General features: G+C 53.9%; 9 protein-coding genes across 9 annotated transcripts; 5 read left to right on the top strand and 4 right to left on the bottom strand.

The window, feature by feature from the left end:
* Positions 1-1,544: 1,544 nt before the first annotated feature.
* On the top strand, positions 1,545-3,429 carry BO80DRAFT_356394 (putative ubiquitin ligase complex F-box protein GRR1; the record flags this gene model as incomplete). The annotated part of the gene is made up of 3 exons (XM_025715790.1): positions 1,545-2,273; positions 2,323-3,009; positions 3,070-3,429. The coding sequence occupies 3 exons, from the start codon at positions 1,545-1,547 to the stop codon at positions 3,427-3,429; spliced, it is 1,776 nt and encodes a 591-aa protein (XP_025575045.1).
* An 846-nt stretch (positions 3,430-4,275) lies between these two features.
* On the top strand, positions 4,276-5,233 carry BO80DRAFT_96007 (uncharacterized protein). Its single transcript, XM_025724962.1, has one exon. The coding sequence runs from the start codon at positions 4,500-4,502 to the stop codon at positions 4,977-4,979; it is 480 nt and encodes a 159-aa protein (XP_025575044.1). The 5' UTR covers positions 4,276-4,499; the 3' UTR covers positions 4,980-5,233.
* A 177-nt stretch (positions 5,234-5,410) lies between these two features.
* BO80DRAFT_425527 (putative NF-X1 finger and helicase domain protein) lies at positions 5,411-11,496 on the top strand. Its single transcript, XM_025719538.1, has one exon. It carries the CDS (start codon positions 5,487-5,489, stop codon positions 11,271-11,273), a length of 5,787 nt encoding a protein of 1,928 aa, XP_025575043.1. The 5' UTR covers positions 5,411-5,486; the 3' UTR covers positions 11,274-11,496.
* Positions 11,497-12,039: 543 nt separating this feature from the next.
* Positions 12,040-15,168, top strand: BO80DRAFT_96002 (M28 family metallopeptidase). The gene has a single exon (XM_025724961.1). It carries the CDS (start codon positions 12,136-12,138, stop codon positions 15,076-15,078), a length of 2,943 nt encoding a protein of 980 aa, XP_025575042.1. The 5' UTR covers positions 12,040-12,135; the 3' UTR covers positions 15,079-15,168.
* A 1,388-nt stretch (positions 15,169-16,556) lies between these two features.
* Positions 16,557-21,095, top strand: BO80DRAFT_435152 (ubiquitin-binding TORC1 subunit KOG1; the record flags this gene model as incomplete). Its single annotated transcript, XM_025720900.1, has 5 exons — positions 16,557-16,991; positions 17,038-20,090; positions 20,138-20,471; positions 20,520-20,857; positions 20,906-21,095. 5 exons carry the CDS (start codon positions 16,557-16,559, stop codon positions 21,093-21,095), a joined length of 4,350 nt encoding a protein of 1,449 aa, XP_025575041.1.
* Positions 21,096-21,767: 672 nt separating this feature from the next.
* On the bottom strand, positions 21,768-22,982 carry BO80DRAFT_382883 (EI24 domain-containing protein). The gene is made up of 3 exons (XM_025716905.1): positions 22,809-22,982; positions 22,143-22,720; positions 21,768-22,038 (listed from the first exon to the last, which is right to left on the bottom strand). Exons 1-3 carry the CDS (start codon positions 22,908-22,910, stop codon positions 21,921-21,923), a joined length of 798 nt encoding a protein of 265 aa, XP_025575040.1. The 5' UTR covers positions 22,911-22,982; the 3' UTR covers positions 21,768-21,920.
* A 130-nt stretch (positions 22,983-23,112) lies between these two features.
* Positions 23,113-24,575, bottom strand: BO80DRAFT_95950 (uncharacterized protein). The gene has a single exon (XM_025724960.1). The coding sequence runs from the start codon at positions 24,320-24,322 to the stop codon at positions 23,153-23,155; it is 1,170 nt and encodes a 389-aa protein (XP_025575039.1). The 5' UTR covers positions 24,323-24,575; the 3' UTR covers positions 23,113-23,152.
* On the bottom strand, positions 24,572-25,518 carry BO80DRAFT_95937 (uncharacterized protein). Its single transcript, XM_025724959.1, has 2 exons — positions 25,295-25,518; positions 24,572-25,233 (listed from the first exon to the last, which is right to left on the bottom strand). The coding sequence occupies exons 1-2, from the start codon at positions 25,356-25,358 to the stop codon at positions 24,830-24,832; spliced, it is 468 nt and encodes a 155-aa protein (XP_025575038.1). The 5' UTR covers positions 25,359-25,518; the 3' UTR covers positions 24,572-24,829.
* Positions 25,345-25,855, bottom strand: BO80DRAFT_425523 (uncharacterized protein). Its single transcript, XM_025719537.1, has 2 exons — positions 25,588-25,855; positions 25,345-25,524 (listed from the first exon to the last, which is right to left on the bottom strand). Exon 1 carries the CDS (start codon positions 25,805-25,807, stop codon positions 25,622-25,624), a length of 186 nt encoding a protein of 61 aa, XP_025575037.1. The 5' UTR covers positions 25,808-25,855; the 3' UTR covers positions 25,345-25,524; positions 25,588-25,621.
* Between the last annotated feature and the right edge of the window lie 291 nt (positions 25,856-26,146).

The raw sequence follows: 26,146 nt of genomic DNA, 5'->3' as shown, positions 1-26,146 counted from the left end.
AATTCTCCCAAAACAGGTACCCTGAAGAATGCATGGCAAGTTATTTGCTCATTGCCAAGTTACATCGCAAGGCTCTGGGCTATGGGTGCCTGTAGGTTGTCTACCAGGACCGCGTACACGTACTTGGGAAGTACTTGGCAAGACCTGTGATGACAGAACCCTTAAGAAGCACTTGACGAGGTCTTTGAATTGCCTGACAAGACCATTTACATGCATGACTGGACTATCTGACCGTATGTCTAGCTGCCATGCTTGAGCTGTGAAGTCGCAAGTCATCCGCAGCCCAGGACCTAGTCTTCTTGTCATCGTTGTACGGAGTACTCCGTCCGTGATGTTGTGACAGACGGGGGAGGATTCGCCCGTCTACCACATTCCTGGTTTCAACATAGACTTTATTAGGATCTAGACCATTCTTTGAGGGGTTGACAGTCGGAGTTCGTAAAGGAACCCAATCCGTCTGCTATCAGCAGTGGATGTGTGTGGCCTGGGGAACACAGGGCCAAGCGCACAGACGCCCAGTGCCGGCCCAGCGATGCCTGCCCATCATAGAGTCGGCATTGGGTGGTAGGGAAACAATGGCACCCGAAACAATGGGCAAGTGGATGGAAGGATAAATGCGTCAGTTGTTCGGATTGGGAACAGTGACTATAGCGATGCGATGCGATGCCTCCTTTCATCCATCGCTAGATATAGTCTCCTAATCATCAATCAATAGTTGGCGCACGGGACAGCCATCAAAGGGATTCCCCCCTTGACTTCCCTGTTTGCTCCATGCCAGATCGATAGCCTGGCTATTTTCATCTCCAAGCCACCCGACAACATTCTGGCTGTGTTGGCCCGGCTTACTCACCCCGGGGGATGATGGTGGTGGTGGTGGTGGTGGTAGTGGTGGTGGTTGACGCCGACCGGGAGAGAGAGAGAGAGAAGAGACCCAGAGAACCCCCTCTTGTTCGACTCCCGCCTTTGCAGCCGCCCGCCCTCTCTTTCTCGCCATCCCAATCCATCGCTGCATCCCCTCCTCTCCTCTCCGACTGCCTAACTTTCCCCTCCAACCCGACTTCTTGCCAACCTACCTACTTGCCAACCAGCCAGCCAACCAGCCAGCCAGCCAGCCAGCCTTCCTCCCTGCCTGCCCTCTCTCTGCTCGCTCCCCTCGCATGCACTTCCAACACTGGGTCTCCGCCACAACCCCTCCCTCTCTGCCTCGCTCTCCTCTCCCTTGCCTTCCCGCTTCTCATCGGCAACTGCAGGCACGCCCGACACGCGCGTACTACTCCTTCATAAGCGCCCTTGACCCGGAATCCGCTCAGGTGCAACCTTGAGACTTCTCGGTGACTCTGGGCTTATTGGACCGAACCACTTCTGGTCTTGTTGTTGATCCACTCGCCTCGGGCCACACACGCAGGCTGCGGTGACGCAAGTCGATGAGACACATTCCATGCCGGGCAGTCTTCCCCAGTGAGCGAAACCCGGACGCACACGAGCATCATCACGACCACGGCTCCTTTCCCGCCCACTTGATCCACCTCCCGACGGCGGTCCTGATGCCCCGCCAAAGGCAACCCGCTCGGTTCTCGAGCGAGGCTCCCTCCGAATCTTCCACCTCGACATCGCCGGACCGCACCGCCGATGACGACACCGACTTCTTCACAGCCCAGGCGAACGACTCGCAATCCTCGGTCGGCGTCGCGACTCGCGACACACACAGCCATAATGACACCTCCATGTTCCTCCCGCCGATTGGGCGCCTGCCCCCGGAGATCCTCATCGCCATCTTCGCGAAACTGAGCTCGCCATCCGACATGTTGAGTTGCATGCGGGTATGCAGGGGATGGGCTGCCAACTGCGTGGGCATCCTCTGGCACCGGCCCTCCTGCAACAACTGGGAGAACATGAAGAGCATCACGGCCTCGGTGGGCCAGCCGAACAGCTTCTTCCCATACTCGCAACTCATCCGGCGGTTGAACCTCTCGGCGCTGACCGATGGCGTCAGTGATGGCACCGTGGTTCCCTTTGCTCAGTGCAACCGGATCGAGCGTCTCACGCTGACCAACTGCTCTAAGCTGACGGATAAAGGCGTGTCGGACTTGGTGGAAGGCAACCGGCATCTGCAGGCGCTGGATGTCTCGGATCTGCGGCATCTGACGGATCACACGCTGTACACGGTGGCTCGGAATTGTGCGCGGCTCCAGGGTCTCAACATCACGGGCTGTGTCAATGTTACCGACGAGTCACTCATCACCGTGTCTCGAAATTGTCGACAGATCAAGCGGGTAAGTGACTGGGGGTGGGACCAATGAAGCGAGACTGACAACATCGCAGCTGAAGCTGAACGGGGTCGCGCAAGTGACCGACAAGGCCATCTTGTCCTTTGCCCAGAACTGCCCGGCTATCCTGGAGATTGATCTTCACGACTGTAAACTAGTCACCAACCCTTCTGTGACCTCCCTCATGACTACGCTGCAGAACCTGCGCGAGTTGCGACTGGCCCATTGCGCCGAGATCGACGACACGGCGTTCCTGGAGCTGCCGCGACACCTGTCCATGGACAGTCTCCGCATCCTGGACCTGACGTCATGTGAAAGCGTCCGGGATGATGCCGTCGAACGGATTGTCGCCTCGGCGCCCCGCCTCCGGAATCTGGTGCTGGCCAAGTGTCGGTTCATCACCGATCGCGCGGTCTGGGCCATCTGTCGGCTGGGGAAGAACCTCCACTACGTCCATTTGGGCCACTGTTCCAACATCACCGATACTGCGGTGATCCAGATGGTCAAGTCCTGCAACCGCATCCGGTATATCGACCTGGCCTGCTGCACCCGCTTGACGGATGCGAGCGTTCAGCAGCTGGCGACACTGCCGAAGCTACGAAGGATCGGGTTGGTTAAGTGTCAATCCATTACCAATACGAGCATACTTGCCTTGGCAGGATCCAAGGCTGCCCACCATTCCGGCGGAGTCAGTAGCTTGGAGCGGGTCCATCTGAGTTACTGCGTTCATCTCACCATTGAAGTATGTTTTTCCCTCGGGGATCGAGCTTTTTGCGCGACACATATGCTGACTTACATCTAGGGAATCCATGCTTTACTGAATAGTTGCCCTCGACTCACGCATCTGAGTCTGACTGGAGTGCAGGCATTCTTGCGGGAAGAGCTGACGGTCTTTTGCCGCGAGGCGCCTCCCGAGTTCACGCATCAGCAGCGGGAGGTGTTTTGTGTGTTCAGCGGGGAGGGAGTCAACCGGCTGCGCGACTTCTTGAACCGCATCATTCCGCCTCCGCCGCCCACGCGGGACATGACCGAGGCCACGATGTATGACGATGACGACGAGCTTGACGAAGAGGAAAACCAGGTGACGGGTTTGATGCATGCGACAGCGGCCACGGCCATTCACGACGATGATTATATTGACATTGGACATACCCATGGTTGATACCCCGCTTTTCTTTGTGCGCGCGCGTGTCTCTTGATCGGCGACCATCTTTTTTCTTGTGTATTCCTTTCTGATTGCAACGTCATGTCTTTCTCGTTGTTCGGGAGAGGGATTTGGCCCGGAACTATTGGTATGGAACGGCGTGAGGGACCCGGCCGAGCCCGCGGGAGCAGCGGCCCTGCTCTGCGAGGTTAGATAGAATCTATTTATATCTGAGTGATGGCGTGGACCATCTGCATGGACGGCGTTAGCAGCATTGAATACATGCATTGTTTTATTCTACTGGGTAGTTGCACAGCGGTAGCCGAGCAACATTCGTAAATCGTGGTTTCTAGCCTTTGATTGGTGTATAAATATAGCCCCTTGGTAGAGAATCCCAGCGCTAACCAGTATCCTTTATCCATACCCCCGAGAAGGAGGAAGCATCACATAGATACAGAGTAATGTACTATATTATATTATACTTTGTGACAGACCCTAGCGCTATCACCAGTGACCAATCCAACCCGCTCGCTCAATCCAGATGTTGGGTTTAACGACTACTAAGTATCTGGATATGATGGTACTACCTAGATCCATCATCCATACTCATCGTAGTATCTATATCTATATCTATATCTAGCTAGGTGAATTAATTCGGGCCAATTAGAGGAACGGGTTCTGCGGGTAGAATGGGAGAAGGAGCTTGTCCCTTTTGTCTAACTAGAGGCTTGGCTTTGTACTTTGTGAGTATTAGCTGATTATTTCAAGGGAGGTTGTTGTGATGGTTTATAGGAAGGAATGTGGATAGGGTTATACTTTTGAGGTGTCTTGGATAGATGTTCTTTTTTTTTCTTTCTGGTCAAGTGTGTTAGTAGAGTTTGAGAATTATTGATGATATATACTAGCTGGTATTCATTCGATTAATAGTAGGGATTGACCTATCGATATGGGATGATAGTGGAGATTCTGCTTTCTCGCTCCACCTCGCTTGAGGATAGAGATCATTCGGTGCATGCTTGGTGGTTTATTAGCCTCGAGGAGGTTGGTGGTGGTGATGATGGCCCCGCGATCGTGGATTGCGTTATAGGATGTCTAGGCACGCTCAAGCTGGCGGCAAGCGTCAGTGGGAGACACCTGTCTTGCTCTTCTTGGATATTCTAGATATGCGAAATAGAGCCATGGGCGAATGTCATCTAGGCTCGAAATTGTTGGGCTTCTTTGGGCTTCAACTGTGTCTATGTACTGCGACATCGAGAATGGTCATACGTCCTCGATATGCTTGTCGGCGCAGATCAGCCAAGTTGACACAGTCATTTTCCGCGGTTGACTCGCGATGGGTTCGAGCCAGCCAGTGTCAAAGGCCAGAAGCACAAGCTGGTCTGTTCTGTTCATTTGCTTCTTGCTGGTTGGCAAGACGATATTCCACATCTCCCATCGTTAGTGCTGTGAACCCGGAAGCAGTAGCCAAAGAGGGAGCTCCGTTGACATGCCTTCGTGGTCGAGAAGGACCAAGCACTGATGGAATTAGGAAGGCACAGCGAACCATTCTCGACGGGGTAAAGATCTGAAAGATAATCGGTGGCTTCTTCGGTAGGAAATTGCCTGCAAAGCCGTCACAGATGGAGTAATGAAGGACAGACGGTGATAAGTATTGCTGTTATGCCTCCACATCGATATTCAGAAGATGGCATCTTGATAAGCTGGAAAGAGCGCATTGTATTTCCGACAAGGCTGACAAGGCTGGAGGATTGTAGCTGCCTGCACCAGTGTCGTTGGGGGTAATGCAACTGCACTGTGCCGCCAACACAACCCAATCAGTGAATACCATGCATGGCCACAGCAGCGCTTAAATGATTGGAACAAAGACGTTCATTCACCAAGGCCAAAAGCGCCTTGCGTTGCAGCTGCGCAACAAGGCTGGCAAGGGCGGGGTGATGGTGTAGATAAATCTCCCTATTTCCGTCAGCCAAATCGCCGGATGTCATGTTCCTTGATCATCGAGCCATCATTCCTAAGAAACTGTCCAATCGTCCATCATCCTGAACACCGAAAAAAACATCAGTCCCGTCTCCACAATGGTCGGGATCGCAAATGACAATCGAAAAATCTGCTACAACTTCGCGAAGCGTGGTTCCTGTCACTTCAACCCCTGCCGATATGCCCATGTTCGGCGGAACGAGAACGAAAATCATAAGCCGACCGAGAGAAAAAGCCCTAAAGTCAATAGACATGACAATTTCGGCGAGCTCGCTCGTTGGAAGCGACAAGTCGACGCTTATCAACGTCCCGGCCGGCTGGAGGGTCACCTAGGACCGATCTTCGTCAAGGCCAAAGAGCTGATTGAAGTCGACGAAGGCACACTTCAAGATGTGATCCAGTGTTTTGCCAGAGAGAGCGGGCTGAGACGCATTCAAGAGCTGATCCAGCGTGACTTTGCTTCCATCTCGACGTCGGCGAAACACGAGCTGTTTGTCAACCAGATGCTCCCCTTTATGGAGGTCATCACACACCCGAACGTTCTGGCCTCGCTGGTGATGGAGCAAGCGGTGGGCACGATATACAACTGTCTCTATGGGATTAATGGCCGTCGGGGGGAGCCCTTTCTAGCATTTTTGGCGAGTGCCGTCCAGCAGGAAATCGAGACTGAAGGAAAAGAGGCGTCCGCATACCTTGAACAGTCTCTCCTGGTCTTTTGGAAAATCGTTGAGTTGAATTCAACCGCGTTCATTCAAGAATCGCTGAAGCCACTGGCCCAACGATTCGCGGACCTGTTCCTGACGCTTCATGCCTTGGACGGTCCCGATCCCCTCCATCAGTCGCGGGAGTACCTCGACAAGCTGCAGCACCGACTGGACATCGGTCTCTCCTTGCCAGCCGTAGCAAAGGTATCCAAACAACACGCAAGTCAGCCACCCGTGGCGTTTGTGGCCCAGAAACAGCCCCCTGGCGGCCGTCACGACAATGACCACGCGGATATCTGCAAGATCAAGATCATGCCGACATTTCAGGAGATTTTGTCGCCGCGCACCGAGTATCTCCCAGTCAAGGATCCGCGCCAGTGGCACGTCGGGGGACTCGCTGGACTCTTGGATCGGAACTTCCGGCTCTTGAGAGAAGATACAGTCGGCCAGCTCAGAGATGCAATCCATGCCGAGCTCCAGCTGGCCGATCCGAAGCATGGCTCCCGTCCTAAAGGTCAAACGAGAACTCATGTATATCGAGAGGTGGTCGTGCAAGGAGTGCATTTTCATAGATTTGCTGGACTCCAGTTTCTCGTTCGCTTCGCTCAGCCGAAAAATGTCCGCGGAATGACGAAGAAAAAATTACAAGAATGGTGGCAGCTGTCGAAACGTCTCCAGTCCGATGCCCTCGTATGCCTGGTTGATCCGCGAGGATCGGCCACTTTTTGCACGGTGGCTTCACCAGATCGCCCGAGGCCAGGATCAGATGCGGCCGAGAAACAGCATGAGAAGATGGTCCCTTCCCTCTCGGACAATCCCAACGTGGCCTCCGTGCTTCTGCAGTTGGTTGAGCCGGGCGAGAGTAGCTGGCAGTACATCCTCGACTGCCATGCATCCCGACGGAATCAGTCATCCATCTCGCTCGTGGAGTTTCCCGGGGTGTTGTTGCCGTCATTCCAACCCACTCTCCTGGCTCTCCAGAGAATGCAGAGAGCTGCAGATGTCCCCATGTCGGAATTCCTGGCACCCAGGGACCAGAACATGCTGTCAATCTTGGCGGACGTGCCGCCGCCTGTCTACGCCGCATCCCAAGGCTTCAGCTTCGACCTCAAATGTCTCATGAGGGATGGTTCCAGCCTAAGCGTACACAGCTCTCAACCGGTTGATCTGGAAAAGCTTCGAGCATCTTCCACCCTCGATGATGCCCAAGCTTTGGCTCTGGTCCGCACTCTCCAGCGGAAGATCGGATTAATCCAAGGCCCGCCAGGGACTGGGAAAAGTTTCACCGGGATCGCCCTGATCAGGGCCTTACTGGCCAACAAACATAAAGTCCGAAAGGGGCTGGGACCGATTATATGCGTGTGCTATACCAACCATGCCCTCGACCAGCTTCTGGAGGATCTGCTGGATAACAAAATCACCTCGCAGATCATCCGGATTGGGTCGCAATCCAAGTCGGAGCGCTTGCAACCGTTGAATCTTCGTACGGTGGTTCGGGGCGTGGAGAAGACCCGCCTCGAGAAGACCGAACAATGGCAACTGCACCAAGCGCTTGACGACTGTGAAGCGCAATTCAACAAGCTCAGGTTGAACTCAACCGGCTCAGTTTCAAGTCTGAAGTATTACCTCGAACGGTACCAACCAGTCCATTATGGCCAGCTCTTCGGCCAGGATCAAGATGGCTTCCAGAGGCAGATAAACGACAGCCCCCTGCACACCATACAATCATGGCTAAAGGCGGGCGAACAAAGCAGAGCTCAGCCCCGTGCTGTGGAACAGCTGGCCAGGGTCCATGTAGATATGATGACGGCGGCGGAACGCAAAGCACTCTATGCGTACTGGGTGGACGAGCTGACCAAGAATTCCCATTTTCGGGCGCAGGCGGCTTTCCTTGCCCATTTAGAGGCCAAGAGATCCTGGGACAAAATACGAGATGAGATGGATCTGCGGTGTCTCAGGGCCGCGGACGTGATCGGAGTGACTACAACCGGTCTCGCCCGCAATTTGGAAATGCTCCGCAGACTGCCATCCAAAGTCCTGCTGTGCGAGGAAGCCGGGGAGGTATTGGAGGCGCACCTGCTTACTTCGTTGCTGCCATCTCTCGAACAGGTGATCCTCATTGGCGATCATCAACAGCTCCGGCCTCAGATTCAAAACTATGACCTCTCCCGCGAAAGCAAAGCAGGCAGCCAATACGCTCTGGACCGGTCATTATTTGAACGTCTGGTGGAGCCGGATGATGGGGTCGGAGTCCAGATCCCGTTCTGTACCTTGGAAACGCAGCGTCGCATGCATCCATCGATCTCTCAACTCATCCGAAACACATTGTATCCGCAGCTACAAGATGCGCCATCCGTGTTGGCATATCCAGAGGTCGTGGGAATGCGAAAGAGGCTTTTCTGGCTTGACCACCGGGTACCCGAGGGCAATGCTTCAGGTGAGGAAGCCATGGCGACGTCCCACTGGAATGATCATGAGATACAAATGACAGTTGCACTGGTCAATCATCTGCTTCGCCAGGGGGCGTACCAAAATGGCGACATCGCTGTTCTGACCCCTTACCTTGGCCAGCTTCATCGGATGCGCCGGAAGCTGAGCGAGTCTTTCACGATCACGGTGGGAGAAAGAGACCAGGAGGACCTGGCCAACGCTGGCTTTACCGAAGAGGAGCTGCACGCCGAGAAGCCAACCATTGCCAGGTCAACACTCCTCCATGCGTTACGGGTCGCAACAATCGACAATTTCCAAGGCGAAGAGGCTAAGGTGGTGGTGATTTCGGTGGTGAGAAGTAACAACCAGAATCGTTGTGGTTTCCTCCGTACGCCAAATCGGATCAACGTGCTTCTCTCCCGTGCCAGACATGGCATGTATCTCATCGGGAATTCGGCCACATCCAGAGGTGTCGACATGTGGGGAAAGGTGCTCGATATGCTGGAGCAGGATGGAAATATTGGCAATACTCTGGATTTGACCTGCCCCCGACATCCTGAGACCCCGATTACCGTCTCAGAGCCAGAGCATTTTATCCAATACTCACCTGAGGGGGGTTGCAGTCTGCAGTGTGGGAAGCGCCTCCAGTGCGGCCATCCTTGCAAGCAAAAATGTCATTCGGAGATTCTTCATAGCGCGGTTCATTGCCTGGAGCAGTGCCAACGTCCTCGGAAGGGGTGCTCGCATTCTTGTCCCAAGCCATGCGGAGATCCCTGTCCTGTACGATGTACTGTAATGGTTTTTGATGCTGATCGTCGCCTCCCATGCGGGCATCCGATGACCCATCTCCCTTGTTGGCAGGCGCAAGACCTTAGCCTAGTGAATTGCCCGACTTTGGTCGAGCGAGAAATACCGCATTGCCATCATCGCACGAGGGTGGCTTGCCACGTTGACATCACTAGCGAGCATTACCAATGCACTCGCCAGTGTCAGAGTGTGTTGCCATGTGGCCACAGTTGCAAGCGGCAATGCGTGTCGTGTGTGAAACGCACCGCCGAGGGTGTCCAGGTTGACCATGGAAGATGCACACAAAGATGTGCACGCCCGTATTCAACTTGCGCGCATGCTTGTAATGCTAAATGTCATGGGGACATTCCATGTTCACCATGTACATCGCCATGTGACGTGCAGTGCGGCCATTCCAGATGTCCGCAGAAATGCTCTGAGCCATGTGCTCCATGCGCGGTGTCCGAATGCTTGTCTTCATGCCCTCACAGCTCATGCTCGATGCCATGTGCTGCACCATGCGATCATATTCCATGTTCTCTGCGCTGTGAGAAGATGCTACCCTGTGGCCACCAGTGTCCGTCGGTATGTGGTGAACCTTGCCCTGCAAGCGAATTCTGCCAGACTTGCGCATCGGCCAGTATCAAGGAGACCACGGTGGATTTCATCCTGGGCGAGCAGTATCACGAAGTGAACTTGACGGAGAATCCTTGCATATTTCCTCAATGTGGGCACTTTTTGACCATCGAGAGTATGGATGCTCAGATGGATATCAAGAAGCATTATATTCTGGACGACAATGGAAAACCTGTTTCAATTGCTTCGTCTTCGCAGCCATTCTCAATTGACGATATTCGGACATGTGCTATCTGCCGGGGATCACTACGCAGCGTGTCCCGGTATGGAAGGCTCGTTCGACGCGCATTGCTGGACGAGGCAACAAAAAAGTTCATCTTGTATCTGAACCAACAGTACGTTCCAATGGCTCAGGACCTGCCGAGGTGCATAGCGCAATTGCAGGGTCATGAACAAGAAGCAAGAGTGAAAGAAACCGCAAGGCGAGTGTTCCATGCTGATGTCAAGATCCGAGTCGAGGGCCCTTTGGAGCATCAGGTGCGATTGATGAGAAGTCATATCAGCAAGCATGATGAAGGACGGTGGAAGGAACTTATAGCTCTCCGGAACAAGATCAGTGAGTATAAGACCAGAGTGCAGGTCGAGGAGCAGCCGTTCAACCGAGTCCGCAACATGGTAGAAGACGCACGTCGACGCAAGAGGATCCCTGGTCAATTCAACTTCGATGCGAACGTACTGCAAACCAAGGGGTACCTTCAAGCTACGTCTCTCTTGCTGCGCCTAGACACAGCTCTGCTTGCAGACTTTCTCTCCCTGCACAAGCAAGCGCAATCCGGCACCGCCCAAAGCGATCTATACGTTAACTTAGCGGAAGGTAGGAAAGTAAGCAAAAGTCTCATTGCCGATGCAGCAAGCTCGCGCCGAATCCTGCAACAGGCGGAGGGGAACATCTTCCTCGCACAATTTTGTGCACTCGAGCGGCAGAACCTGTCCGAGCCAGCCCAAGCAGAGGCTCTGCTGCACGAAGGGACTGCTGCGATTGAGGAGGCGGAGAGTCTTTGCAACCTCCACGCTGGACAGACACGCGGCCTCTTGGAAGAAATCGAGGGCACCAGGGCCATGCTCCGCGGCTCGGAATTCTATACTCCAGTGACCAACGAGGAACGTATGGCCGTGCTGGCTGCCATGGCCAGGGAGTTTCGTGGAACAGGTCACTGGTATTATTGCGAGAATGGCCATCCGTTTACGATCGGAGAATGTGGTGGTGCTATGGAGCTGTCTCGGTGTCCGGAGTGCGGCGCGGCGGTGGGGGGCCAACACCATCAAACCACCGCCGGCGTGACCCACGCCCGTGACCTGGAAGTTGCCTTGCGGGAGATGCATCTGTAGTGGAGCTTGGAACTTGGGAGGGTAACGAGTATGTTGGAATAAGGTCAGAATAGAATTGTCCATGAAGGTATATTCTATCTAGCTAATCCCCAATCTTTGTTTGGACCACGGATGTCACTTCTATGTGCGGTGAGACTGCAGGACTTTATACAAATAAAGGTTGTCTGAAGGGTCAATGCACTGAGGCCTAATACCAGTGTTCAGCCAGCTAATTACTAACTAGCCATCAATCCAGTTGTTTTGAGTAAGGAAATAGTGTGATCAATCTATGTAGCTTATCAACCAATCAGAGCCCGTTGTTCTTTCGGCTGAAGTTGCCGAGCTCTTCAGCTTCTCCGCAGGGCGGTGATCTTCGGGCGGTGAAGCTGGGAGTGGCCTTGTCCCCATAGAGGATGCGATTTACATACTATTACCAAGTAGTTGGGTTATATGACCAGTGCTCTACCGTTTTGATGTTAGAATGTGGCTTTAGTAATCTGCAGTGGCTTCTCAATGATAGTTGATGACAGATCAGGTCTCAATGTAGACAAGATAGAACGGTATGACATAGTCAAGCACGATAATTTGATTCTCCCTTTGCCTGGGCTTATTTTGTTTGACCTTTTTTCTATCTTTCTATCTTTCTCCTCAATTATGTTATACCCGTCACCAAAGTCAGAGAAGTACGGGGCGCATAAGGTATAGGCGTCGGCTGCTTTCCAGACCCTTGATAAGTTCCCGCAGATGGCGTGATACAACGTCACCGTCCCCACCACGGTTCTCCCCCCACCGCCTTCAGCTGGAGCCATCCTCCGCATCGCATTCGCAGCTGCTGTCTCTTAAGAAGCTCAGCTCAGCTCAGCTCAGCGTCTCCCCCGATTCGATGGCTCCTCTCAGGCTATCGCGAGCCAATCCCCTGGCCTTCACTCGGTGGCCCGTCACCCTCATCACCATTCTCGTCTATTTCGCCTTCGTCATCCCTCTTCTTATCGTTCACCATGTTGTTCCGTCCCCTCCGAACTCTAACCCCAAAGGCCTGGACATCCCCCAAGCCTGGGCCGATCTGCAAGTCCTAACCGATGGTTACCATCCCTACAACTCCCGGCGCAACGATGAAGTCCACGCCTGGCTCCTGCGCCGCATCCATGAGATCCTCGACGCCGCCCCCTCACCCGACGAGTACCGATCCGTCGATGAGGAGAAGCCCGAGGTGTTCGTGTTCGATGATACGCGCTCGAACCTCACGTTCGTGGGTAACTCCCTGTCGAGTGCCAACACGGCTGTCTACTTCGAGGGCACCAATATCCTCGTCTATGTCCGTGGCTGGGAGGATGACGAGGAGCGCTGGTGGGAGGAACCCAACGGAGCACCCACCGGCAAGGGAGGAGTATTGGTCAATGCACATTATGATAGTGTGTCGACGGGATACGGAGCGACTGATGATGGTGTCGGTGTCGTGACTTGTCTGCAGCTGATCAAGTACTTTATAACGCCGGGCCATGCGCCGCGCAAGGGGTTGGTCGTGCTCTTCAACAATGGCGAGGAGGACTACTTGAACGGCGCGCGTGTGTACGGGCAACATCCGATTGCCAAGTTCCCGCACACGTTTGTGAATCTGGAGGGTGCTGGTGCTGGGGGGCGTGCAATCCTGTTCCGCAGCTCCGATACGGAGGTTACTCGGCCATATATGAGGTCGAAGTATCCGTTTGGGTCTGTTTTGGCCGCTGACGGGTTTGCTACCGGGTTGATTACCAGTCAGACGGACTATGTGGTGTTCGAGGGCGATTTGGGTCTGCGTGGGTTAGATGTCGCCTTTATGGAGCCGAGAGCCAGATATCATACCGATCAGGATGACTCGAGACATACCAGCAAGAATTCCCTGTGGCACATGCTTTCCGCAGCCGTTGCAACCACAGAGGGACTAGTGTCTGACTCCAGTAACCAGTTCGATGGCGCGCCAAAGGACGATGCGAAGGTGGCCAGCGGGTCTGGCTCCCGAGCTGTGTGGTTCGATCTGTTTGGAACGACGTTCGTCGTCTTCCAGCTGCATACGCTGTTTGCGTTGTCGGTGACACTGCTCGTGGTGGCGCCGCTGACTCTGCTGGGGACTAGTATCGCTCTCACCCGCGCCGACAAGATGTACCTGTTTAGAACTTCGGCGAAGGTGGAGGATAGCCTTGAAACGGTTCCGCTGCAGGGTCTCCGGGGCTTCTTCCGTTTCCCGTTCCTCTTTGCGATTCCTACGGCTGTCACCGTTGGCCTGGCATACCTGGTGACCAAGGTCAACCCGCTTATCATCCACAGCAGTGAATACGCCGTCTGGAGTATGATGCTCTCGGCATGGGCCTTCCTGGCCTGGTTCGTCTCGCGCGTGGCCGATTTTGCTCGTCCGTCCGCGCTGCACCGTGTCTACACGCTGACCTGGATGTTTGTGTTGGCCTGGGTCCTCCTCGTCATCTCTACTGTTTATGAGAACAAATGGGGCATCGCCGGCGGCTACTCGGTCTTCTTTTTTTTCTCCGGTACCTTTGTTGCCACCTGGATCTCGTACTTAGAGCTCTTCGCCCTCCCGCGCAAATCGGAGTACGCAAGCCAATTCCGGCCCACCTCGCGCCGAGCCAGCAGCTACGGGGGAAGTCGACTCGGCACAGCCTCGGGCGAAGAACATGACGAAGAGGGCCACGACGCGGAGGAGGAAGAGGAAGAGCCCACTGAATCAACTTCCCTCCTCGGGGGTGGCCAGCGCACCACCTTCGCCAACTACGTGCGTGTTTCTGGCGACAACCGCGACTCGGACACCGACGAGCACTATCACCCGGATGTCTACAGGCACGAGCAACGCTGGAGCGCCTCGCTCCCGAAATGGACTTGGACGCTTCAGTTCCTCCTGATCGCCCCGTTGGTGCTCATCATGGTTGGGCCCCTGGCTCTCCTTCTGACCAGTGCGCTCCACCAAACCGGACAAGACGGCGGCTCCTCCCTGTTTATCTACATCGCCATCGCCGCCCTCACCACGCTACTCCTGACGCCGCTCCTCCCCTTCGTCCACCGCCAAACCTCACACATCCATGTCTTCCTCCTCCTCATCTTCGTTGGCACCTTGATCTACAATCTTGTCGCCTTCCCCTTCTCCCAGACCCACCGCCTGAAACTCTTCTTCCTCCAAGAGATCAACCTCGACACCGGTGTCACCACTGCCTCACTCTCTGGCGTCCAACCCTATGTCCATGATGCCGCATCCACCCTCCCCAGCGCCTTCAATCAGAACATCAGCTGCGTTGAACACACCACACGCGGCACCAAATGCTCCTGGCCGGGACTCGCCCCGCGTGTCGTTCCCGACACGCCTATTTCCGACTGGCTCAACTTCACCATCAGCAACCCTTCCAGCACTGCAGACGACACTGAGAAACCAAACCACGCCCGCATCACCCTCTCCGGCCGCAACACCCGCGCCTGCAAGATCGTCTTTGACTCACCCGTCTCCACCTTCAGCGTGCTTGGCTCTGCCACCGACCCCCGATTCCCAACATCCTCTCCCCACGGCTCCAAAGAAATCCGCCTCTGGAGTCGCGACTGGGAGAACGAGTGGGTGGTGGATGTCTCCTGGACTGGAAATACCACCTCGTCCACATCGTCCACATCTGTAATCACAGACGACGACGCGCTCACCGGCCGCGTCATCTGTATCTGGAGCGATGCCAACACCGCGGGTCTCATCCCGGCCTTGGACGAAGTGAAACAGTATGCGCCTGCTTGGGTAGCCGTAACCAAGGCCGCGGATGGGTTGGTCGAGGGGTCGAAGGGGTTTAGCATCAAGCATTAAGCCTTGAGTCATCTGTGTCTATCTGTTTAACTGTCGATCTGTTTGTTTGTACGGTTGTTCCGCCCACTCCTTACCACCCCCTCATTTATTGCTGTGCTATTGTTGATTTATTAGCTGCTGGTTGGCTGCTAGTCTGATGTATTGAATTATTGATTGATGGTGCTGATGTGATGTGCTGCGATGAGACGAGATCTTCAACTATGCTGTGGTACCTGCCCTACCTGTCCTATCCTGTGGCATGTTAGATTGTGTTCTGCTATACTATACTATGCTGTATTCTCATCGGCGTTACCTACTATCTACCCATTAATCACCCTACTTGCCTACCTACTACACGTTATCTTCGTGCAAGAGATCCCGCTCCATAGCTGCTTCGTTTGGAGATTCAGTGAGGTCTCGGATTCTAGGAGTTCTCGGCCTCAAAAGGGCATCCGCTTTACACCACAGCAATTATTGAGCAGGGTCCAGAAGAGGATAGACATAATGGAATGGAGGAATCTCTACGGTGTCCGATTAACAAGGATCGTTTCTGGTGCTCTTTTCTGCATATCGCCATCAAATTGAAGACATCTATTCTTGTGAGGAAGTAGCGGCGGATTAAGGAAAGAAAGGTTGTGTTTTGGTGGTTGGTCACAAGATAGGTCAGAATCCTGCAAATGGATATTGGCAGAATGGGGCATTTCAACCCCCTGATGTAAGAACCACAATGACCGGGGCGGTCTGGGCTATATAGTAGGCACCCGTATACTGGTATCAATTTGCGACACAGGCCGCCATGGGGATATCGAGTGAGAGAACATGGGTTTAAAGTGATGCTACAGGAGCACAACACCGGATGAGTTAGCGAGCGTGAATTCCGGCAGAGATTTCATGATCATTCAATAACACGGCCTGGCCAGGAGGATCGCCATCTTGAGTCGATAGTCCGGGACATTCATGAGCGTATCCCGAAGCAGTTAAGCGCGGTGTTGGATATGCGCCGGGGATAACGATGTTCCGACCACTGGATGCCAAGAGGATCCCGGCCAGAGCTCATGGATCTCTCCGAACGACATCATCCACCGAGTCCCCCCCCCGCGCTTCTGGAAGGGAGTGTCAGCAGTGCCAACGTCCTGGGGAGATCGAATCGCTGGGAGTGTGACTTGTCGATAATTCTTGACCGTGGCAGGACTTCCTCGCCACCGGGCATTCTCCCAACTGCTGGCTGCTGACCGCTGACCCTCCGGATTTGGGTATGAGAATCGGCCTGCTCTCTGTGCATGCACCGTGACAGGATTATTGATAAAGGTGAGCGTTTTTACAAGCGCATTTACTCCACTTTCAACCTGTGTGACCAGGTTATCAACCGGGGGGGTCTCTGTTCTCAGATCATGCTAACCACCCCCGCATACAGCCGATTGCCTCCATACTACGTCCTGACTACACGCTACATAATGACCATCTACGCATAACGGATGATCGATTGACCCGAATTCAAGATGGAGCATCCAATTCAAGAGCAGGCGTCGAATCCTGAACCCCGAAAGAGCCACCACAAGTCCGTCCGCGTTGCCTTTGGGCCGGACCTGGAAACACACATCCCCCCGCGCGACAGATCCCCCGCGCCGGTTCCTGGTCACCACCGATCCTTCACGACCGTGGAGCCGAAACAACCCCCCGTGATAACCCCGGAAAGACCGACTAGCTCGTCCGCAGGCGAGAACCCGGCTCTCCTTGAAAACAATGGCCGACTGATTTCGGATCGCGTGTCGGATTCCGTCAGACCGTCCACCTTGAAGAGAGCTCGAAGTGATTATGGCCCCAGAGTGGGTCTCGATAAATCCTTGACCGGGGATGAGGAAGAGGATGTTGCGATGAGACATGGATGGCAGGAGGAGTATACTTCGAGCGAGTATTTGAAAGTCCTGCACTCGGTAAGCAGATTCTAGGAGGTCGATATTATAGGTCTGATCGGTCTAGAATTTCTACATGTACTTCACAGAAAAGCGCCATGAGACGAACGGCATCCCCCGGGACCCGGTCGGAAGCTGGCCCAGTCAAGACTGGCGCATGAAGGACCGCCTGAAGACCGTCTCTGCTGCCCTCGCCATATGCCTGAACATCGGCGTCGACCCGCCCGATGTGGTCAAGACGAATCCGACCGCTAAGCTGGAATGTTGGGTCGATCCCACGTCTACGACTGGCGGTGGTCACAACAAGATCATGGAGCAGATTGGGAAGAAACTACAAGAGCAGTATGAGACACTTAGCTTAAGAACTAGGTACAAGCAATATCTTGACCCATCTGTCGATGAGACCAAAAAGTTTTGCATATCTCTGCGGCGTAACGCCAAGGACGAGCGAGTGCTATTTCATTACAACGGCCACGGCGTTCCTCTTCCTACGCAGTCGGGAGAGATTTGGGTGTTCAACAAGAACTACACTCAGTACATCCCGGTGTCGCTGTACGACCTGCAGTCCTGGCTGGCTGGACCGAGCCTGTTCGTCTTCGATGTCTCACATGCGGGGAACATCGTCCAGAACTTCCACACCTTCGTCGAGAAACATGAAAAGGAGAATGTCGAGGCGAAGAAGCGGGATCCCAATGCCATCGTCCAAAACTATGGCGACTGCATCATCCTTGCGGCCTGTCAAAAGACCGAGTCGCTCCCTACGAATCCCGATCTCCCGGCGGATCTGTTCACTTGCTGCTTGACTACTCCGATTGAGATTGCTCTGCGCTTCTTCATCCTGCAGAACCCCCTGCAGACGAATATCTCGATTGACGATTTCAGGGTCCCAGGCCGTTTACAAGACCGCAGAAGCCCACTAGGAGAGTTGAACTGGATTTTCACCGCTATCACGGACACCATCGCCTGGAATACCTTGCCACGGGCACTATTCAAGAAGCTCTTCCGTCAAGATCTTATGGTGGCTGCTCTGTTCAGAAATTTCCTGCTTGGCGAGCGTATCATGCGCACTTACAAGTGCCATCCAATTTCCTCCCCTGAGCTGCCCGAAACACACCATCACCCATTGTGGAAGAGCTGGGATTTGGCAGTCGAGATGGTCTTGTCGCAGCTACCCGCTCTGATTGACCATGAGGAGGGTCGCAGGCAATATGAGTATCAGCATTCGACCTTCTTTGCGGAGCAGCTTACCGCGTTCGAGGTGTACCTGTCCTCCGGCCCAACGGAAAAGAACCCCCCCGATCAGCTTCCCATCGTGCTGCAAGTCCTTCTCAGTCAAGCCCACCGACTCCGGGCACTGATCTTGCTTAGCAAGTTCTTGGATCTAGGACCGTGGGCGGTTCACCTGGCGCTAAGCATCGGTATCTTCCCGTACGTCGTAAAGCTCCTGCAGTCTGCCGCACAAGAGCTGAAGCCGGTGATGGTCTTTATCTGGGCACGGATCATGGCCGTGGATTATACGGTGCAAAACGATCTGCTGAAGGACAACGGAATCCATTACTTCATTTCCATCCTCAATCCTTCGTCGCCGATTCCGGTGGGCAATGCTAGCGAACACCGAGCCATGTGTGCGTTCATCGTTTCGATCTTCTGCAAGAATTACCCGCAAGGCCAGAATGTGTGCCTCTCTGGCGAGCTCTTTGACTCCTGCCTGAAACATCTGATGGATGTCGAGAATCCTCTGTTGCGGCAGTGGTCATGCCTCTGCATCAGCATGTTGTGGTCTGACTTTCCCGAAGCCAAGTGGATGGGCATTCGGTGCGCGGCCCCGGCTAGACTCTGCGAGCTGAATTTCGATCCTGTCCCCGAGGTTCGAGCTGCCATGCTCCATGCCGTGACAACGTTCCTGGGGATCCCGGATTTGACAGATCAGGTTGCACAGATTGAAGAGTCGTTAGCCATGGCGGTGCTGCCCATGGCATCAGACGGTAGTGTACTGGTCCGGAAAGAACTATTGGTCTTTTTCTCGACGTTTGTGAGACGCTACCAGAACAAGTTCCTGGTTGCTGCCTACGAAGAGTTCCAGGATGAGAGACAGAACCTGCTCCTCAAATTGGAGCAAGATGGGACGCGAAGCCTCTCCCTGGAGGATGTGCCCAACCTCTCCGCGAACGGCTCCACGGATCCCAGCCATCGGACCCAAACATTATCCCGGAATACCACTTTTGGTACTATTTGGAAACAACTACTTATCCTTTCCGTTGATCCCCACCCCGACATTGCTCAGGATGCAAGCATGGTGGTGGACTACATTCATATCTGTCTCCTTCAATCCCCTATGGCCGCGCTAACCAACAAGGTCCGGAACGAGATTCTGGATCTCTCCAACCGTGTCTCACAGAAGTTCCAGGCCCGCGAAAGACCCGAGTCCAAGAAGGCCGCCCCCCCGCCGACGCCCCCCTCCGTGGCACCCCCGAAACAGGAGGGCTACCTTTCCTTGAGCCTCAAGCGCACGGCCAGTGTCGCCGCGTCGCTCAAGAACCTGGCGTTCGGTAATTCCTCCCTGACCGAGGCGCAGCAGCAAGCCTCGACGGCCCCGAAGAGCCGGATGCCCATGACCCCAAGAGGACGAGCGCCCCCCGAGTGGACGCGCCCCCCGGAGGTCAATGATCAAGTGGCTCCCGCGACGGCATATCATCAGGCCCCAACCCCGACTTCCCGAGGCTTTGACCCCCGCGATCCTACGGCCGCCCCTACGATCCCCTTGATGAGCAGATTCCTAGATTGGTCCACAGAGGTAATCCCAGAACTCTTTGCTTTGATGAGCGCGAAAAACCACCTTGAGTATGAGCAACTTCTTACCCCTCTCCAGTATTTCCGGGAACCCCAGATGAAGCCCAACGAGCCCGACGAACCCGGTAGTGCGGATTACAACGAACGCCTTTGGAGACGCAGTCGCAACGAGAAGATTATTGCCGAGACTCAACCCCTGAAGGGAGTCGCCGGTAGCAGCCGATGGGATAACTCATTATCGCTATTGTCTAACAGCAGCCAACCCTTGAAGATGTGCTTTCACCAATTCGAGGATCACCTCGCGGTGGCGGATGACCGAGATACGATTGCGTAAGTATTGAACCCTGCGGAAGACCTCCCGTGTTAATCTTGAGTAGGATTTGGGACTGGCAGAGCCACAAACGCCTCAATCGCTTTTCCAACGGGAATCCAGCAGGCTCAAAGATCAACGAAGTCCGCTATATCAACGAGGATGACCAGGCACTTTTGATGACAGGCTCCTCGGACGGAGTTCTGAAAGTGTTCCGGAACTACGAGTCCGCAAGAAACGTTGAAATCGTCACCTCTTTCCGGGCCTTGCCAGAGCTCATCCCCAGCAACCGCAATGCCGGCCTGGTTCTCGACTGGCAGCAGGGCCAGGGCAAGGCGTTGGTCGCAGGAGACGTCAAGGTCATCCGAGTGTGGAACGCGGCGACCGAAGTGTGCACTAATGTATGTTTCCATGTCCCAACATCTGGTTCGCTTCTGACTCCTGTATAGGACATTCCTGCTCGATCTGGGTCTTGCATTACGTCCTTGACGTCCGATCAGGTGGCAGGTAACATATTCGTGGCAGGATTTGGCGACGGTGCGGTGAGAGTGTTCGACCAACGTCTGAAGCCGACGACGGCCATGGTCAAAGTCTGGCGTGAGCACAAGCAGTGGATCACGAATGTCCATATGCAACGAGGTGGGTTGAGGGAACTGGTCTCTGGTAGTCGAAACGGTGAGATTAGACTGTGGGATCTCCGAATGGACATGCCTATCTCGACATTCTCCGCCACCAGGGATACGCTTCGCACATTGAGTGTGCATGAACATGCCCCTGTGTTCATGGTGTATGTGACCTCCCCCTGACCACTACGCTTTCTCTGACATTAAGCCAGTGGTACCAACCGACACGAGGTCAAAACCTTCAACGTCGACGGTTCCTATCTATCCACCTTTGAACCATACTCGAGCTTTCTGCACCACAACCGGTCCTCCCCAATTGCTAGCACCGCCTTCCACCCTCACCGCACTCTGCTCGCCTGCGCCGCCCTCAACGACAACCACATTAACCTCGTGAACTGCTAGTCCCTGTCCTGTGCTGTCCCCAATCCCAAACCCTCCACCTTCTCGCTTCATCCTCGTCATCCTCCAGCAACGTCGGCGCCTGGGTCATGTCATGTCATGTCACCACCGGTCCATTTCTTCCTTCCTTCCGGGGAATGTTCTTCGAAACTTTTCCTTCCACCCACCCACCTACTACAACCTACCTACCTACCCCTTTTAATGGCAATTCATGAAGCATCACTTTCTGGCGTAGGTCGGTCGGACTAGCTTTCGGTTGGCGCTCAGGCTTGCTTTGACTTTTCTTTTGCTATTGCTTCCGCTTCTTGTGTTTCCTTCCTTCTTCCATCCTCCACCTCCATTGGCCATGACCCAATGACCACGGACCACGGACAAGTGTCCTTGTATATGGATGGACATAACATTGTACAGACAGAGACCCAGGTTCACTTCTTCTTGCTCTCTTTCTTTCTTCCTAATCATTCAGTCAAGTCTATACCCAGCGTTCAGTTTGCCATTGTGTAAAGATTTCCTGCGCTGTAGATAAGTGCTTTCGGACTAGTAGGTATCTCTTATCTTTAGATATAGATGAGATAGGTGGTATTGATTGATTGGAGTTGGGTGTTGGGATAGTACTACTAATGAGAAGGATTCAATTTGGTTTGTGATATGATTATGATCTTAATGGTATTTATTCGATTTTAGTACTATCTCTATCTCTATTTCTACTACTAATACATACATGTAAGTATTTCCGAATTGAAAACCAACCATACCATGCTATACACAACCAACTGGCAAAAAGGTCAGACATGTGTGTGCTACGGATCCCCAAACCTACCATAGAATCTACTGCATAATCCTCTCCAAATCCGCCGACCACAGCGCCGCGCCCACCGTATTCGTGAACGCAAACGCAATCGACGCAAAGGGGATCATTTCAAGCGCGAAAGCAGCCATTCCGAAACTAGGGTGATATTCAGTCAGCACATACACCCACAAACAACCCCCCCTCCCCCCTCCTAGTAAGAAAGAGAAAGGGGATGGGGATGGGGATGGGGGGATACTCACCCCGTATACGCCCCCCTCAACCTAACCACCCACTTCTCCCTCTCCTTCCTCCCCCACCCCTTCAACCGAAAATACCTCTCATGGACCGCCGGCCCATACGTCTTTCCCTGCGCATACACATACATGAATGTGCCCACGACCGGAACCAGATTCAACGGCAGGAAGAGAAACGAGCGAAGCAACATATGCGGGGTGAAGGTTGCCGGAGGGTCGGAGACAGTCTTTCCCAGCCGGGCGATCGCATCCGTCGCGGAGGTGGGGGAGAGGGATCGGCCCTGGGCGACGAGCGCGTCCTGGCCTTCTTCGAGGAGCGCGGCGTCAAAGGTATCGGTGATGGCGTCGGGGAGGAGGAAGGAGCGGGCGAGGAAGGTGGTGATGGTGGAGCTTTCGCTGAGGACGAGGAGGGCAGCGGAGATGGGGGCCATGGCGCCGTTGGTGATGGTCATGAAGGCGGCTTGGGGGGCGTAGGTGAAGAAGAACATGGTGGAGGTGACGCCGAGGCCGAGACTGATGATTTTTCCGGATCGGGCGAGGAAGGGTTGCCACAGGGTGCGGTGGTTGGCGGTGTAGATGATGCCCTGGGAGGAGGTTGCAGGTTAGCAATGGATTGTTTATAGAGGGGATATAGTTCGGATTGTGGTTGATGGGTTGGGATTCGGTTCGCACCTTCAGGGGATACAAGTACGTCCCGGACAGGACAATCGCTTTGGCGACGGCCCGGTCATGGGCGGCTTCCTCAATGAGGGCATCTTTGATCTTGTCCCGCATGGTGTCGAGATCTCCGGGCTGGTAATCCAAACGATCCCTGAAGGTGGAAAATTGGAGATGCGCGAGTGGCGGTGACGTCGAGGGCGCAGGAAGTAATTTGCGGCAAGTGGAGTCGGCGGATCGGAGATGCAGAACAAAGCCACACCGATCTACTCCGTATCTTGATCATATAATACCATAGTAAGAGTTCTCTTCAATCTATTTCTCTAATAGTAATTGAATTATGCACATCGTATCCCCCGTCATTCAAAATAGCTGCGAGATCCATTCTGGCTGGCCGAGCAATAGGAAGATTCTACGTCGTCGAATTCGCCAAAGTCTGCCGCCTGCTTCGCACGGTCCACAGAGACATAGGAGTAGAGATTGAGGATAATGTCACCCAGAAGAAGAGTCAGCTGCTCTTCCTTCGTACTGGCACAGTTCCCGGCGATTCCTGCAATTTGCTGCCGTAGTCGGTCTTGACCTCGACCGTCCCGGTGGAACCAAGCCTCCGCTTCTTCTAATCGAGCCTTCAGCTGAAGCTGGCCTTTCGGTCTAGTGAGACCTGGAGGAGTCCTTAGGATTCCCTGGCGATGAGTTGCGGAATCATTTTCAAGGTTCGATCCATTGTCTGTGCTGGTAGTGTTGGTTTCTGAAACCTGACTCTTGCGTGGAGTATGAGTCGTGGGAGCTTGGGTTTCCACAGCTTGTTCCTGGAGCTGCACCTGCTCATCGTCTGGCTTGGAGCTTTCACCATTCTGTGCCACATTTTTGAGCAGCGCGGTGAATTCTTCCTTGAACTTGCGTCTTTTCTCCTCCTTTATATGCACATGTTCCAAGGGTTGCTCGTGTTGTGGCCCAGGACCCGAGATCTCGAGACCAGATGTAATTCGGGTTTCAGGTCGCTTCAGGCGAGCACGGACTCGCAGCGACTCGTATGGAGATTGACTGTAGGTTCGATCGAAGCTGGCTCCGTAGAGATGCAAAGAAGTATCCTCCGTAACCGATCGATGGAGCGGAGTGCCGAGAGAGTAGGAGGAGTCATAGGACCTAGAATAACTCAACGGGTTCTGTTGCAAGTGGCTATCATCGCTGCTATCCCATCCCTGCGACTCCAGGCGGGCGGATACGAAAGACTCGGTGGCCAGGTTCAGATGATGGTCCCCGCTGTTGGCACGGTGTAACGCGGAAAGATGAGACAGGGCCTTCTGTTGGCTCATCGGACGTAGCTCCTTGGTGTCGCTGGTCGATGACATATCCGACAAAAGCTTCCGAGTTCTGGCGCCTCGCTTGGAACTAGCTTTGGTGCACAGCTGATACAAAGGGATCGGTTGGGAGGAGGCTAGGTCTTCAAAGTTGTCCAGCTCGCGGTCCTCGTCCTGGATGAAGGATGCCGTGGAGGCTCTGGTAACGACCAGGCGACGAGACGACATTGTGGGTTTGCATATGAGGTGAGATGGGACGGAGAGCAGAAAAAAAGGACGGGGGAAGACGTGGAAGACGTAAGAATGCCTCCCAGGCAGAACCGACAGGAATCAGGCCATTCACCTGGACTGGAAGGAACGACTCACCTCTTCCTGCAGTACCACGCCGTCCCTTCCTGTTCTGGCATTCACTCGTTTGTATTGTGTTCCATCCAAGTCGACCTCTATGGCTGCCCAACGCACGCATGGCTGAAACCAAATGGCTGAAACATGGAGAGAAGATGTGCTACGCAAAGTCCTCGATTAGAAACTAACTAGTTTCCTGCATGCCAACAACATCAATGCTAATCAGCGTCCAGCTGCGACGAACCAAGGAACCGGTCTTTGCGAGAGACTATAGAGCCATTGCAAATACCCTCTAGGCGTGCTTCGAAAGGATCTAGACAGATTCATGACTTCGCCAGCTGGGCCATTTGGCCAAAAGACTAGAATTCTGAGCCACTAGACATGGTCCACCTACCAGTGGTTGCGCTGTGTCCCAGCAAAGCGCACGTTGTCCGGACCCATCATATGAGAACCCATCTTGCCAGAGTCCAGCCTGTTCGTAGGACTGTACGCATAGTCTTCCGTATCCTCTCTGCGGGCATTGTAGCTGATGCCTCCTTCTGCACCGCCGAAGCTCTGCCTGGCTCGTTCCCCAGTTTCAGATACACTATGCCTCTTCGTTCCAGGCCCATAATCACCACTGCCAGTATTGCCCATGCTATCGTTACTACCACCGGCACTCGAACCATAAGTGTCAGTCCTGCGTTCGTAGTCACCAGGGCTGTATCCAGACCCATAGGAGCCACTGCCAGATTCGTATCTTCCTGCGCTACCTGGGATAGAGTCTTCAGCGCTGGGGTTGGGACTGTGTTGTCCTTGACCTAAACTCGGGTCAGTGTTCATCGAAGCTTAACGGAAGATAGAAGGTGCCCATACTAGAACTGGCATTGCTGTGATGACCAGTTATGGCGTCTCTGATCTTATGCATGAGGTTCGACATCTTGCCGACTCTTCTTTGGTGCAGTTATTTTACCGAGTTGATAAGTCACCATTCACGGCAAGCGGGTTGATGATGGTTTCTCCGAACCAGTTGATCAAGAGGGACCTGGACCTTATTTGAATAGTTGGTAGCCTTGCGCAACATATCGGGTTGAAACCACCGTTCGCTGATTGAGTTAGTCGAGTGGGATCTCACGACAAATGACGTTGTGAGGGGGAAGATGTCGTACGTCATTCCACCCAATTTAGAGCATCAGACCATCTTTAAGCTGGACCGGCACCAGCCACAGAACCCTGGATGTGCGCGCCACAGATCAACCCCGCTTGTTTCCTGCGGTCCCACCAGAGCATCTCGATGAGTTCTATTAGATAGAGAGCGGGTGATAGAGGAATCACGTAAGCGCTGGAACGGAGCTTTCGGAATCCAACCGCACTCAGAGCAACGCACATTCCAGTGCAAATGAAGCCTGAAAATTCCTGCATTACTCGGTATTGTCGATCGGGTCGCCCATGAGAAAGCAGCAGTCGACGTCGATGTCTGCGATGTGGGGAATGGCGGGACAACGGTTTAGTCTGCGGGTCAACTCCCGCGATCCATGATTCCTTCCTTGCAACCAATACAATATGTTGAACAACATTTCAGGCTAGACATGTACATGGTAACAATGATTTGATAGCACCGGCTAGGCAAACGATCAATCAACATCCCTAGTCAATGATTAATCAAACTCAACAGACTTATCCTATCCTGGTAGTCAAATCCCTGATCAGTTCAATGCCCCTCATCCC

This window comes from Aspergillus ibericus (assembly GCF_003184845.1).
Source record: "Aspergillus ibericus CBS 121593 unplaced genomic scaffold BO80scaffold_21, whole genome shotgun sequence".
Lineage (NCBI taxonomy): Eukaryota > Fungi > Ascomycota > Eurotiomycetes > Eurotiales > Aspergillaceae > Aspergillus > Aspergillus ibericus.
Note: the sequence above shows the minus strand (reverse complement) of the source record. Positions and strands in the feature narration are given on the sequence as shown.